The sequence below is a fragment of the Myotis myotis genome, unplaced genomic scaffold, assembly GCF_014108235.1.
Source record: "Myotis myotis isolate mMyoMyo1 unplaced genomic scaffold, mMyoMyo1.p scaffold_m19_p_8, whole genome shotgun sequence".
NCBI lineage: Eukaryota > Metazoa > Chordata > Mammalia > Chiroptera > Vespertilionidae > Myotis > Myotis myotis.
Window position 1 is genome coordinate 49,671,542 of NW_023416390.1, and position 15,366 is coordinate 49,686,907.

Sequence of the window (15,366 nt, forward strand, 5' to 3'; positions counted from 1 at the left end):
GCATTTTCTATGTTTTTACCTTCCTAATAAACTGAGAATTTGAAATTAATTGCTTAATTATGCCAGAAGCAAGCATATTACACAATCATATTAACCTGATACACTAGACACATATGTTGCAAATAAGATAGAGGCATAATTATTAGTTTCAGCAATTTTTATTTTTAAGCTTGCTATTTCTTTCAATCTGTCTAAAAGAATGGGCTACACTAATGATGCACATTAATTATGTCAAATCCTTTTCTTGTGAAGCCTCATTAATTGTAAAATATAGGGAAATATGAATAAATGAGCTGTCCTATGATGTTAAAAAATGTACTAAGTTCTGCCCTGTCCAGATGGCTCACTTGATTGGAGCATCATCACATACACCAAAAGGTTGTAGTTCGATTCCCATCAGGGCACATACCTAGGTTGCGGGTTCTGATCATCAGTCGGGATGTGTGCGGAGGCAACCTATTGATATTTCTCACATTGATTTCTCTCTCTCTTCCTTTTTTTCTAAAATCAATTTTTTAAAAAATGTACTAAGTTCTTATGTTTTAAATCTTCTTCCTTCCAAATATAATCAAATTTTAAAAATGTATTGTCCAGGCCCATTTGTGAGTGAGGCCAACTGAGCTATCATTTGGGGTTTACAAAAGGTGGAAAAAATACCGTATAGGTTAAAAACACACACCCAGCGGTATTAGAGAAAGTTAACTCCTTTAAACTCAATAACAATGATTAAATAATATAAAAGTTCTAATTCCATACCTAAACCTTTTTTCAAAATACCAATCAATAAAATCCTTAAAGCGCATATAATGAGTATAAAGTGTTTCTTGGATTATCACCAGGCTGTATTGAATTCAAACGCAAACACCACTTAAAGTCTGGCAGTTAAAAATATATCAATAGTAGGTCAAGGGATATTACCTACTATTATCTTAAATAAGTGGATAAAATAATAACTTTTAATAAGGAATATTAACAATGTCACATGGGTGAACAATTATTAATGAGTATATAGTTATATATAATCATTTATACTATCACAATTACAATTATTATATCTGCTGCTTTATCCAAACCCTTATTTACCTTGACAAATATAAGTCTCAATAATCTCTATCGGTGATAGTATTTGTTATTTTCACACAGTGCAGATGAATCATAGTAGATACTTTTGTAAGGAGAAAGTAGTAAAGCAAGCATTGTAAAGAGGACATTGGCGACAAGGGAGAGCTGTTAGTCTTAGGTTATATAGTTTGGTTACTTCCACGCACTCTTTTAGCTGCAAATCACTTTAGCTCTGGGGCACGTGCCTTTAAATGGGTTAATCTTACTTCACGTTCTGCAAGCTCATTTACCACTTAGGAAGGCAGAGTCCTCCTGGAAGGCGGTTCTCATCTCAGCATCCGAGGTCGCATATCCCACGCTTTCAAAGACTCTCTCACTCTCCTGCCACGTCTGTTGAAAATTCCGCTTTAAATCGGTAGGCGAATCAGAAATGTCCAAAATATGGCCAGCGATGACATCTTCATAGGTGGGCGGAGCGTGCTTGAAGTTAAAGCCCAACTTGCCAGCTTCGGAGGTGAGCGATGGAGACACCGTCCTCTTGGACCCAACAACTCGACTCTCGAAGGCTTCCACCCCGGAGAAGAGCTCCCCTGGAGGCCTCGCTTCAGCGTGGGCCCTGGGCGGCCCCCCAGGAATGGAAAAGCCTGTGAAACTCGAGTTTTCTAAAGATGTCAATCCAAATTCCTCCTTCCGAAACGTACGGCTTTCTTGCTTTTCATTACGGGTTGCTTCTCCATTGACATAAACTCTGGTATTTGACTTTGCCTCAAAGACTGGGCCATCCTCCAATCCCCGGAACCATCTGCTGATGTCACCGTCGGGGTCATGCCCAAACGGCCCAGCGCTCTGCACGGTCCGGTTGGCCGCCTCGTACCTCTGCGTGTGCTCCGCCAGGCGAGGCCCCCCCACCCTGCGGATGATTTCCACCGAGTCAAAACTCCCCGTGTCCGGCGCCACGCCTTGGGCCGCATTCACTCCCTCTTGGAGAAGGTAAGTCGCCCTTTCCTCTACTTTCCTCACTTCCTCCTGCGCTTCTCGGAAGGAGCCCCTCTCCACAGGATTCACACTGATCGGTATGGTTATCGTAGGAGAGTCCCTCCCACGAGTTTCTATCTTAATCTGCCGGCGAAGGGTTGCAGGCGAGGGGATGACCTCGGCCCTCTTCTCTACAATCGGAACCGGGGTTCCTGGGGAGCAGGGGATGGCCCCCCTGGCTAACTTGGCAGTGGTGTCTTTGAGTTTGACAAGTTGTTCGGAGCGACTCCTGGGTGCAGAAGGGGAGGCAGTCGCACTGTGAATGCTAGATGTGTGTGACACAGGCGTTCTTGGTGATGGTTCAGCAAGACTCTCCTTTTCAGGGGACTGAGGAAGCTCTTCCTTAGTAGAGGTTTCTGTTCGTCGGGCGGTGGACTCGATTGTGATAAAAGTTGGAGATGGTGCGCGTGTTTTTAAGGAGGGAGGGGGAATCTTGCTATCCTCCAATTTAATTTTCTGGTGGGTCTTCATGTGATTGTGAGTAGTCGCTGCAGAGTGGGTTTCTACTTGGTGGAGCTGTGTTTTTTCGACAACGGCATTTTCATCCTGCTCAGTGTTTTTATCAGAGCTGGCGTTAACATGAGGCGCTTGGGATAATGTTTCATTAAGCTCAGTGGGTTTATTTCTCTGCTTTCCTGCTTTAGAGGATGTCATGGCTGTTTGAATTATATTTTCGCAAGACACAAGCATGTCCTCTGCTTGAGTTTTAATATGCGTTATTTCTTCTTTGATTTTCTCTATGTTATTCTCCCCAGTAATGCGAGCTCCGTACTCTCTTTTTTCTTCACTTAACAGCCATACTGGAATAATATTTAACAGTGTCTGAAATGTTTTAAGGCCATTTGTATCTGGTTCTGCTTCAAACTGTTTTATCCTAGACAAAATCTGTTGTAGTTCTTCACGTTTTCTCAAAAATTCCAATATATTTATAGCACATTTTCCATTATCCTTCTGGGATTCTTTCCCAGAGGAAAATAAAGATTTGTTTTGTGTAATCTCTCGCTTTGAATCTTTAGTATTAGAAAAGACTTGTTTCTGTTGTATGCCCTTGACTCCAAGCCATTTTTCTTCCTGAAGATTACTGTAGGGCTGGGGCAATTTTTTATGTTCAACTTGACTTTCAGAGCTCTGTATTTGTGTTTGCTGAAAATTCTCAGTCTGTGAATCAATATGTGCCTCCGTAACCTTTTGCTTGACTACCTTCAGTGCCGACTTATTTAAATGTTCTTGTTTGCTTTCAACGATTAGTCTCTCTTCTTTTGGACTAATGGCCGGTGGGCCCTGAATGGTTCCTTCACTTTCTAGAAGTGTTCCCCTCTCAGATTCTCTAAATTCTCTTTGCTTCTCATGAACTATGGTGCGCTTACTTTCACGGCTTTTCCCTGAGAGTTCTACAGGCAATTGTATTGTCACTCTTTTTTCCTTCTTAGGCCATTGCTGATATTTTTCAGCCACGGGTTGCTTATTACTATATTCAGTGCTTGCTTCTGTTTCCTCGGTTTCCTGATGCTGTTGTTTGGTAATGGTTTGCACATCAACTTCAGAATGCTTTTTATGGCTTTCGTAGCTGTGGTCTGTCTCACGTAATTTCTGATCCGGAGTTGGGAGCTTGATGGTTCTAACTTTGAAACCTGGGGAAGCTGGTTTGCTTTGGGGCAAGTGCAACTGCCCCAGATACTTCTGCTGTGTTTGCTGTGTACTACGTTCTTGGCGACTCTGTTGAATGTCACAAGCTGACTTAGATAGTCTCACGTCCCTGGAGCTCTGTAAAACCTCCTTTTTCATGGCACCTTTGTCTTCGGAGGCTGCTAGAACATACTGGGGCCTCTCGGCGGCAACTGGTACTGCTGGTGTGGGAAGCTTGTTATCAGCACACACTCCTCGCACTTGAGAGTCGGGGTGGGGTTGGGCCACAGCGACCCCCGGATCCATTCCAGGGAGGGGAACTGCCTCATGCGTTTTTTCTAACAGCACTCGGTTTTCCAGCTCTGATATGTTTTGGCTTGGGCATTCTGGTTTGACTATGTTGTAGCGAAAACTCTCCTGTTCCTGTTTTTTAAGCTCTTCCCTTTGTTGTCTATATTTTTCTTCAGCAACCATTAAAGGTGTCTTAAATTTTCTCATATAAGGTTTTGGGCTTTGTTGTCCTGAGCCCGCAGGAAATGAATGAGATTTGACGAGAGGTGTTTTTCCTTGTTTTTCCTTGGGTGGTAAAGTTTCTGAAATTGTCTGTGAGAGAGACCTTGTAGAGTCCATAGATAATTGTTTTCTTTCAGAAAGACTTTTCCTAGATATGTTCTGCTTCGTCTCTGTTTGTTCATCGCTAGTCACTGTTATTACTCTTTTCTGATCCTTTGAGGGAGTGATTTTACATTCCATATCTGTCAGGGAATTTTTCAGTTCAGTTCTTGGGGAACCATGAAACCTTTTGTCTTCTAAGTGCTTGGGGAGTTTTGGTTTTGGTAATGTGGGAGGTGGCAGACGTTTTCCTGATTTTCCTGTTGGGATTTTAGCTTGAGAATGAGTTTGCTGAGCCCTTGAGGCTTCTTCTTGGGAATATTGTATGAATGTGCCGCTGTGCTCCTCTTGAACAGAGGAGGAAAGGAGATGTGCTGGGTTTAGAGATGGAGTTGGAGGAGGGGGAGGTGGTAGAAACATTGACTGATATTCTCTTTCAGCTTTCTCATCTTCTGGTGGTGGAGGAAGAGGGAGGCCTGGGAAATTTTCAAATTCAGCCTTTAATTTCTCTGTGGACAGTGAGGGAGGAAACCCGTTTTTTTCAGGCAACATCATTAAAGGCGGTGGAGGAGGAAGAGGAAATTCTATTTCAGATGATGCATTGGAAGGTGGAGGAGGAGGTGGAGAAGGAGGTGGAAGAGGGCACTCACTTTCTTTTACATTATTTTCAGGGTTCAAGTTGATTTGATTAAAGGACATTTCCATTGCCTTTTTTAAGTCTGTGGAAGTATTTGTCTTCATTAGAAAGTCCTGGCTGTTCAGATAAACATCAGTCTTCTGCTCTTTGTCAGTTGCCTTAAATTTATTGTGGCTTTTTGGGAAGACTTTGACTTCTGTTATATTTGATATGTCTTGATCTACAGGCAAAGTCTGCCACATTGGCTGAGGGTTCACATCCTTTTTCTTTATATCTTTGTTACAATATTTCATCTCTTGACTTAATAAGGTTTGCTTCTGAAAGTCCCCTGAAACTTCACCAGTTTCTCCAACCATCTTGTTGACTGAACCCTGGGTTGGACTACGAGTAGAGCTTTGTGTATTTATAGATATTTTACTGTTTTCTATATTTTTAGAGCTCTTTACAGGGAAAGACTCAGTCTTCTGGTGCTCATTCCTCAGTTTGCAAGTTTGAGTCTGTTGCTTTCCAACTGCTTTAGCAATAGATTGGGTAGAGTTAAAGACAGCATCCTTCTTCTGCTTGTTCACTGTCTCTGATTCCTTAGTTTTTAGATTTTCCTTAACTGACACAGTTGAAGTCAATTGTCTACTTATCTGTTCATCTCTAAGATGCTGCTCTGTTGTCGTATCGGTCCATCTACCCATTTTGTCACCTGATTCCAATACATTTTTAATAGCCTTGTGGTGTGAATTAGATAGTTTTCTAAGGCTTTTCTCAAGAGCATCATTGTTTTGTTCACGATCTACGACAATCTTTACAGTGCCTTTAGGGGCTTTTGGAAGATCAACCTCAGTTCTTTCTTCTATTAAATTCCCGTGACAAGATTTACCTGTAGTTTGGCTGAGAGTGTCTGTACCCCCTGGCCACCTGGCTACAGGCTCCAATGGTCCTGGTCTCGGCTGAAGAACATATTTTCTGTCTGTCTGGACAGCCATCTGATGCATCTCTGTGTTCTGCTCTTGTGAGGAGTCTACCATCGCAGCTTGCACACCTTCTTTGACTGCACCTTTTTTATTTACCTCTTTGAAAGCTCTTTGTGCTTCTTTCAGATTTCTTAATGAGCTTTCAAGGTCATCTCGGAGAAGCTCCTTTTTCAGGATTTCTGTCCTTGTGTTTGCAGTCTTTTCAAGGCATTCCATAGCTTTCTCAAAATCATCAGGGATGGCAGTGGCCTGTTTAGATTCCTTATATGGTTGGCTTAATTCCTTAAGTGACTTGAGTGTGGCCAGCATGTCGCCTTTTATAATCTCTTCTGTTTTAGCCACTGTTTTCTGATTTATGGCCTGGCTGAGGGAACTTAGGGTTGATTTCAAATCACCTTTTACAATTTCTTCTTTGGGTGCTTTACAAGCTGTACTAGGAGGCTCTGTCATGAAAACTTTCACTGTATTTTGCACATCTCCTGGAATGATATCAGTTTCATTAACAGTACGTTCAACCTGAGACTGCCTTTTATTTAGTAACAGTTTTGTGCCCTCTACATCACCACCAATTATTTCTTCCTCTGTCTCTTGTGTCCCAGCTGTTACTGTTTCATCTGACCCTAGATGGAGTTGTTTGAGATAATCCAAAGCACCAGTTTCTATGCATGTTGTGAAAAACTGAACATTTCCCCTCTCAGAGGCATCGATTTTCGCCCTTTCAGATGTTTTATAGTTTGATATGGAAGATAGCAAATTATGAATGGTACGTTTTACATCACCCCCTATTATCTCTTCACGCTCAATTGTATCACCAGCATTTTCATGAAGAAGACAATAGATGGTCATATTAATATCTCCTCGTTCATCCTCCTGAATTAAAATGCCTTTCTTTACAGATCTTTCCTCAGAGAATAGGTTTTTTATTGCTTGTTGCACATCACCACTCACTATCTCTTCTTTTTCAGCATGACATTCTGTTGACCTGTTTAATAACTGAGTTTTGGTCAAATTAACATTTCCCTTCTCTTCTTCACTAACCACAATCTCTCTTTGCGTATAGTCTCTTTTGGAAAGTAGGCCCAGCATTATTTTTCTAAGATCAACCCTGATAACTTCTTCTTTCTGTATCTCAGGAGATGTTTGATTCATCAGCTTATATTTCGCCATTCGAACATCTCCAACTTCATCAGCTTCAATGATGATTCCAGGAGCCTCTATAACTTTTTGAGAGTAGAGTTCTTCTAAGGTTTCTTTAATGCTTTTGCCAATAATTTCCACCTTTTGTACCCCATTTTCATTAAATTCATGAAGGGGTGTAGTTTCAAACAGCCATGTAGTTGTCTTGACATCAGAAGGAGGGATTTCTTCCTTGGTGATTTTTGTGACACTTTCATCTGTTTCCTTAATAGAATCCAAAGTCTGGTTCTCAAAAAGCCACACTGCCTGCTTAACATCACCTCTCTGCACGTCTTGCTGAGTGACTGTTTTTATATTTTCATATTCTGACCCTTCTCCTCTCAGCTCATCTATAGTGTGGGTTTCAAATAGCCAAGTAGATGTTTTAACATTGCCCTTTTGTATTTCATTGACACTTACTGTTCTTATATAAGCCTTCTTATTAAAATTTTCAGACTCAAAAAATTGTTTACCTGTCTTTACATCCCCACCTTGAATATGGTCTACAGTGGGCACAATATCACGTGGTTCTGCTGAAATCTGATCTAGTGGCTGTGTTTCAAATCTATATCTGACAGAACTAACCTCTCCTTTCTGAATATCTTCTTGTGTGACAGATTTAATAAGATACACAGTCTCTGATTCATTAATGGAGTCTAATGGTTTTGTTTCAAAAAGCCACCTTGTCCCTCGTACATCTCCGTGGATTACCTCTTCCTTTTTAACTGTTGTCACTTCATGATAATGCCCTTCCTGGTCTTGAATTGCATAGAGTGGCTGGGTTTCAAAGAGCATTCTGTAGCTTTTTACATCACCTTTTATTACTTCTTCAGTAATTGATTCTTTGGTGCTGATAGAGTCAGATTCTTCTTTAATCTCATCTAAAGAAAAAGTCTCAAAGATAAAGCACCCCTTTCTTACATCCCCACCTTGTATGTCTGTCACTGTCTTAACTAATTCCTCATCTTCTTGGCCTTCTTTGATCCTATCAATGGGTTGGTTTTCAAAAAGCCACCTACAATTTAAAACATTGCCTTTCTGAATATCTTCAGTCTTTAGCATTTTGATCTTTTTCAAAACTTCCTCTGAACTGGAACTTATAGAATCTAAGGACTGATTTTCAAATTTATGCCGCATGCTAGAGACATCCCCAGGTTGGATGTCCAGTTGCACAGCCTTGATTTCCTTTCCTTCTTCTCCTTGTATGCTGTCCAAATTTTCTGTCTCAAAAAGAAAACGTGCTGTATGAACATCCCCACCTTGGATCTCCTCCTGTTTTATAGTTTGCAATTTGGTTGTTGCTTCAGAGTCATCTTTTATGGTATCAAGTGGCTGGGTTTCAAAGAGCCAAGTGCAGGCTTTGACATCTCCCTTAAGAATTTCTTCACTGCCAGTCATTAATGAAACTTTTTCATAAAGAGACTCCATTGGCTGGGTTTCAAAAAGCCATTTACAGGTTTTGACATCCCCTTTAACAATATCTGTAGCTTGCTCAGTTTTACTTTCTAATTCTTCCATATTACTAAAATATTTAATTGAATCAAGAGGTTGGGTTTCAAACAGCCATTTAGCAGATTTCACATTTCCATTTTGTATTTCTTGAGCAGATATTCCTCTAATTATCTGAAATTTGTGAATGCTTTCATCAAATTGGTCAATGGGCCGTGTTTCAAAAAGCCACCTGCAGCTTCTTACATCACCTCTTAGGATTTCTTCTTGCTGGACTGTCTTTACCTGATGATATTTGCCAAGGTGATCTTGAATGGCGTAAAGGGGTGTTGTTTCAAAGAGTGATTTATTTAACTCTACAGCACCTCTTGTGACTCCCTCCACCTCTATTTTATGGGATGCATCAAATTTAATTAAATTGTTTGATTCAAAGATATGTGTGTAATTTCTTACATCTCCTCTTTCAACTTCTTCAAGTTTCACTGTTTGTATGTATTCTTTTTTATCTTCTCTAATTTCTTCCAGAGGTTGGGTTTCAAAAATCCATTTTTGGTGCCTAACATCCCCCTTTTCTTCTTCAGAGGCAGTGATTTTTTGAAGTTTTCCTACATCAGGGCTGTCTTTTAAAGCCTCCATTGGAAGTGTTTCAAATAGATGCTTAGTAGTTTGTACATCACCCCCTATTTTCTCTTCAGATCTTAGAGGACCTGCATCAGGAACTTCATTTAAAATGTCTAATGGCTGTGTTTCAAACATCCAACACTTTCTGGAGACATCTGTACCTATTATTGTTTCCTTTTCAGTGGTGACCTCTTCTGACTCTTCTTTGATTTTCTCCAAAGGTTGAGTCTCAAATAACCACTTTGCCCTACTCACCCCACCTTTGACATTTTCTTCCATGGATATTCCTCTGACGACTTTAATTTCAGTGATATCCTTGTTAATTGTGTCCAAGGGCTGTGTTTCAAACATCCAACGTGCTGTTCTCACATCACCCTTTTCAACATCTTCTCTGTGAACAGTTTTAATTTCTAGCATTTGACCTAAACCATCTCTAATAACATATAATGGTTGAGTTTCAAAACATTTTATACTTCTCTTAACATTTCCCTTAATTTCTTTGAGCTCAGACCTGAGTTGTAGGAGGTGAACCTCATCCATTGAATGAAGCTGCCCAAGTTGATCCAGATGTTGAGTTTCAAACATGTATCTCACAGTCTTGACATCTCCCCCAGTTATGTCTGTTACGGCAGTCATCACTGATTCCTCTGGACTTTGATGCATTTTATTCATTGAGTCTAACGGCTTTGTTTCAAACATCCACCGGGCTGTGCGGACGTCTCCTCTGGCTAGCTCGGGAATTTTTTCAGCATCTTCTTCAATGCTAGAAGAATGATCCCCCAGTGTATCTATGGGTTGGGTTTCAAACATCCATGTGGTATATTTCACATCACCACCAGCAATGATTTCTTGATTAGCAATGCCCTTGGAGACATTATCTTCATCTGGAGAGCCAGTGTTGATAGAGTCTAATGGCTGATTCTCAAAGACCCATCTTATGGACTGCACCTCTCCTTTCAGAATTTCATCCCACTCCACGTGTTCTCTTTCTGAGTTACGAGTGTTTTGAGAACTGTCATTTGTATTTTCAAAAACATACCGGGCTTGTTGTACATCCGCTGAAACTGAGCTCCCTGTGTTCACTTGACTAGAAACAATTTCAGAAACTTCACTGATATAATCTTTTTCTAAGTTTTTTCTTAACTCAGGATGGATGTGTTTATATAAACGGTTTAATTCATACAAATTTCTTTGCTTGGAATATAATTCTTTGGGGACTGGTGGTATTTTAGGAGGACTGGGCAATTCAGGGGACTGGGAAAATGCTGTCACCTCTAATGGTGTTTGAAGTATATCAGGTGGGGGAGGAGGAAATTCTTCTGTCTTTTCTGAAGAACTGGCATGAACTTGTGCCAGAGTTGAGCAAGTGGCACTGTGGTCACTATATCTTGTGGCTAATGTTTCCTTCCTCTGGCTGGTTGAAGTGCAAAAAGTGGAAGAGGTACCCACAGTTGATGATGGCTTTAAAATCTCTTCATATTCACTTTCAATCTTTAAGGGAGAGAAAATCAAATCTTATAAATATGGGTAGAATGGGGGAGACTGCCTAGGCACTGCTCTTCACCTGTCCATCTGCTTTGAAACTTCCATTGGGAACAACAGGGGACACACTGCATTTAGAAACCTACTTAGGAGCAATATTCAGTATTCATTACTGCCTTTCCTATACTCTATTTGCACATTTGAATTATATTTCCCATTTGATACATCAGTGACTCAGTTTAACATATACATATAACCTTGGTTATTTTTCCTCCTTTACTTAATGTGCTATGCAGAGTAATCTAGAAGGAAACAAAAAAGTCTTAAAGTACTTTTTTTTGTTGGTTGTTTTATTTGTTTAGGTATCTGGCATTTAAACATGACTTTATTATTTTATCTAATATTAGTTATTAAAGTTTAGAGCATACATGATTTTTTCCTCCCCGATTTTCTCTAGTGAGAAAAGTTCTAACTCTACTGCTTTCCTCAAGTAGTGGAATATTCTTCTATGAGACAGAATAAGCAATGTTCAGAATATTTTTGTTGTTGAAAAACTATCTCAAACATTCAATAATTTGAATATGCTATGCATTTACATCTAGTTTCATACTTAATATGTAGAAAAATTATCTTACCTTAATTTGCTTGGCTGGGGTTGCTTCTTTGTCAGAACAAAGGACCTTTTCCTGGGCAGACTTTTCAAATTGCTCTTTTAAAAACTTAGTTGAAACCTTTGGAATGTCTTCATCCTCAGGTGTATCTATGACTACAAGTAGGAAAGAGCACCAAAGATATTATGTAACTATAAACATGATATTTGAGAAGAAATTATAGTTCTATGGGAAACTTCTCACCATATAAGTTAAGTAAAAAGATTCCAGGTTCATAGGTCACGAAATAGACAAAAAATAGTGGTGGTTATCTCTGAATGGGAAGTCACAAGTGATGAAACTGTTATTTATTTTAATTATATATGTATATATATATTTTTTCTAAATTTTCTGCAAGTATGTTTTACTTTTATATTCAAGAAAAAATGTAAAAGTTATAAACCAAGAAAAGAGCAGGAGTAGAACACAAAAGGAAGACCAATTTCCCTAAGAAAAACCAAAATACAGATATAGTCAAGTAACATTTCAGTAACAGTTGGCTTAAATCTTCCCTTTTAGCTCTTCAGGACAACAAAACTCCTCATTCCCCTTGTATAGGCAAGACAAACAGTACACATTTTATGCAAACTTGCACAGATTTGTCTTTAGTTTAATCTCATATCTGTAGGTTGGAGAAGTGGCCTTAAACATGCTTAAATCTGTTATTAAAAGTAATACAATCTAGATAACATAGCTGTTCTCAAGGAACTTGATGAACATCAAGTTTTATTGTAGTTCCCTGAGGCAAAAAAGCAATAGAGAGGTGGTTAGATTATCACCTGGTTTTTAGGAGGAATACATCATAGGTTGATGAGCAATGAACTATTTTAGAAGCTTATTGCATCTATCACCACAGGTAGAACGTAATTATACACAGAAATACTACCCTGTTCCCTTTGGGATGATGAGTCACAGTTGTCAACTTCGCATAGTGAGAGGATTGTGCTTTGGAAGTCCTCCATTCAAACACAGACATATGAATAGAAGAAAGGAATATTTGGGTCAAATAATACCAGACTCTGACCTGTTTCTTGGACATATTGATGTAACTTGGAAGCTTGGTTTATTTCCTCAGTGTGCTTTTCAAGATGAGAGACCTGTGTTTAAAGAAAATTTTAAATAATTATTTTAAGGAAGTCAATGATTTCAATACTGTACATGTATTTATTATTTCACAGTGATTTTCATCCAAGACTTTAGTGCACATTGAGAGATGTTAAATGCTTTTACCTCATATTTTAATGCATGGGCTCAGGCTATAACAGAACATATATGGATTGACACATAAAGTGCACTCATATATTTCGGGTGCTTATTTCATTTTTTCAAAGATTGTCAACTCCAAAATGGGAAAGGAAACACTGATGTGAATTGATATTAAATACGTAAAGGACAAGTAAAGCAATTGCTTATAGCAAGGTAAAAATTTCCACACAGTTCTGAAAACTGTTTGGAAAGTGATGTCTTTCTAAGTAGTTACCGTTTCTGTTCCAAGAACATCCATTTTGTGTGCTTTGGAAGCTTCCTGTTCATTTCTTCCCATTTCTTGGCTGCTTCTTGAAGTGTCAAGCTGACTGCTGCGGATTACCTCCTGAAAATGAATGAATGAATGGATGGATGGATGGGTGAATGGATGCATAAACAGACCTTAAGAAAAGTCTGAAAATTTTAACTTTTTTTATTAATGCAATTTCAGTGATAGAGGCATCTGAAAAAATTTAGTTTGCTTGGCTGCTGTAACAAATTACCACAAACTTAGTGGCTTAAAATTACACAAACTGAGTATCTTACAGTTCTGCAAGTCAGAAGCCCTAAAGGGTCTCACTGGGTACTGGCAGATGTCAGAAGGTATGCATTCCTTCCTGTAGCTCTAGGGGAGAATCCTTTTGTAATTCAAGAAGGTACCCATTTTCCTTGGTTTATGGCCCCCTTCTCTATAAAGCTGAGAGTTTCATACACTGTCATTTCTCCGATTCTCTCCTCTGAACTGCCCCCGCCCCCTTTCCACTTTAAGGACCTTGTAATAATTTGAATAATCTGGGATTATCTCCCTGTCAAAAAGTCAACTGATTAGCAGCCCTAATTACACCTGAAATCTTAACTATTCTTTGTCATGTAATTTAACATTTCCACAAATTCTGGGGATTAGGACATAGATCTTTGAGAGCCACCCATAGTAGGAAAAAAAAAAATACTAATGAAGCACCTTGTACACAATATGAGAAATATACACCTCAAAAAGAAAATGCAAATTCTTGTTGAAAAATAAATATTTTGTTGTTTATAAGCCTAATTTTCATGTTACAGAAAGACATCTGGATATTAAGTTGGCCATCTAGTTAGATGACACATCCAGAGTTCAATTGATGAATATAACCATTAAATATAAGCAGGATAAACAGACCACATTCTCTCTTTACACATAGGCATACTTTTGATTTTGGTTAGCACAGATGACCCTGGCAGAACTGGAAGCTTAAAGGTCCTGTTAATTTTGTTGATTCAGTCCTGCTGTTCCTACAGAATGTGGTCTGACACAAGTATACGACTGCTGATTGACTGATATGATGAAGCAGTTGACATACTGCTAAAAATCTTAGGACAAAAGACTCTCCAGGAACACATGTATATTAAGTCCTTTGAAGTTGGGAGTTCATTTTTATCTTGACATCTGCATGACTAACAAATACTGATTTTGAAAAATTTGACTCAATAGGGAATAATCAAGTGAGCAAAGATGCATTACTACTACTCAAATAGGAACACTAAAGTTTTGTTTATGTTTTACATGAAGTTGAATAGTTTTAAACTATCAGATTAGAATCCTTTAAGCCAAGAATAAGTTTAAAATCAGATCATGAGATCTTGACTTATGGGTTGTTTTTTGTTTGTTTGTTTGTTTTTGTTTTTGCCAGTGGACTTGTAGTGGATGGCTCTCCCTCCCTCCCCAGAGTATTTGGTGTAAGGGTTAAAGTTATGATTAACCAGCCAGCAGTCAGACATTTACAGAAAGTGAAAGAGCTGAGGACAGTGGGAATCTGACCAATACCAAGATTCTTCTTGAAGGGCACCATGGTCGTTGCTATAGAATCCTGCCGAGGGGACAAGCTCTGGCCCAGAGGCATGCTTATTTGGCCCACTCAAAGTTTGCAAAAAGTTTTGAATTAGTTAACACAGACAAAAGTCAAGATTTCTGCCTGCTTTTTAAAATGTTATAGATCTGGCAATACTGGGTTCACATTCCAAACTGGCAGCCAACCTTTTTAGTTGGGGCATGTACTTCTCAGTTAGTCAGCATTCCCATCACTCACTCATATTTAGCACCAAGTTGACATTTTTAAAAAACTTGCCTGAAACCCACAGAAATTTTAGATTCTGATACTTGTTGCCAATAATTAGGCTGAAAGAATAAAGTCAGTATTGTGATCTGAGTGTTTAGAAAGACAAATGCAAAATGTTAGGAGTATAAATGTATCTTTGATACATTTTAAAAATTATCATTTTCCAGGGCAAACATTTTATACTTAATACTTATACCTCTACAGATTCGTGCACCAGTGGGGTCCCTTGGCATGTACCTGCGAGGATTGGGCTGAAATAGGCAGTTCAATGCCATCTGCCACTCCTGCCCGCCACTCCTGCTCATCCTAGCCCCACTGTGCCTGCTGCAGACTCACACTGCTGCAGCGATGCTTGCCAGCCATGAGCCCTGTGTCTGGTGCCCTTTGGTCAGCTGAGTGGAGCTCCTGCTGTGGGAGTACACTGACCACCAGGGGGCAACTCCTGCATTGAGCATCTGCCCCCTGGTGGTCAGTGTGCATCACAGTGACCAGTTGTTTGGTTTTTCAGTTGCTTAGACTTTTATATATATACTAGAGGCCTATTGCATGAAAAGATTCGTGCAATAGGCTTTCCCTTCCCCTGGCTGCCGGTACCAGTTTTCCTCCGGAACCTGGCACCCAGGCCTTCGCTGCTCCGGCCCGAGCCGCCTTCAGCGCCTTCGCTGCTCTGACTGGAACCGCCTCTAGCGCCTTTGCTACTCTGGCCAGAG

General features: G+C 39.6%; 1 protein-coding gene across 2 annotated transcripts in view; it reads right to left on the reverse strand.

Moving 5' to 3' along the window:
• The window catches only part of XIRP2 (xin actin binding repeat containing 2), a 70,565-nt gene that overhangs the window by 11,389 nt on the left and 43,810 nt on the right, over window positions 1–15,366 (reverse strand). The window contains exons 4-7 of one of the 2 annotated variants that reach the window (XM_036319794.1): window positions 12,796–12,906; window positions 12,340–12,412; window positions 11,301–11,431; window positions 10,456–10,674 (exon numbers count right to left, since the gene is read on the reverse strand). In XM_036319794.1, coding sequence (XP_036175687.1) covers window positions 10,456–10,674; window positions 11,301–11,431; window positions 12,340–12,412; window positions 12,796–12,906 — 534 coding nt within the window. Of the gene's footprint in view, window positions 1–1,352; window positions 10,675–11,300; window positions 11,432–12,339; window positions 12,413–12,795; window positions 12,907–15,366 lie in introns of both variants that reach the window. The other variant, XM_036319793.1, reaches the window with a different exon arrangement.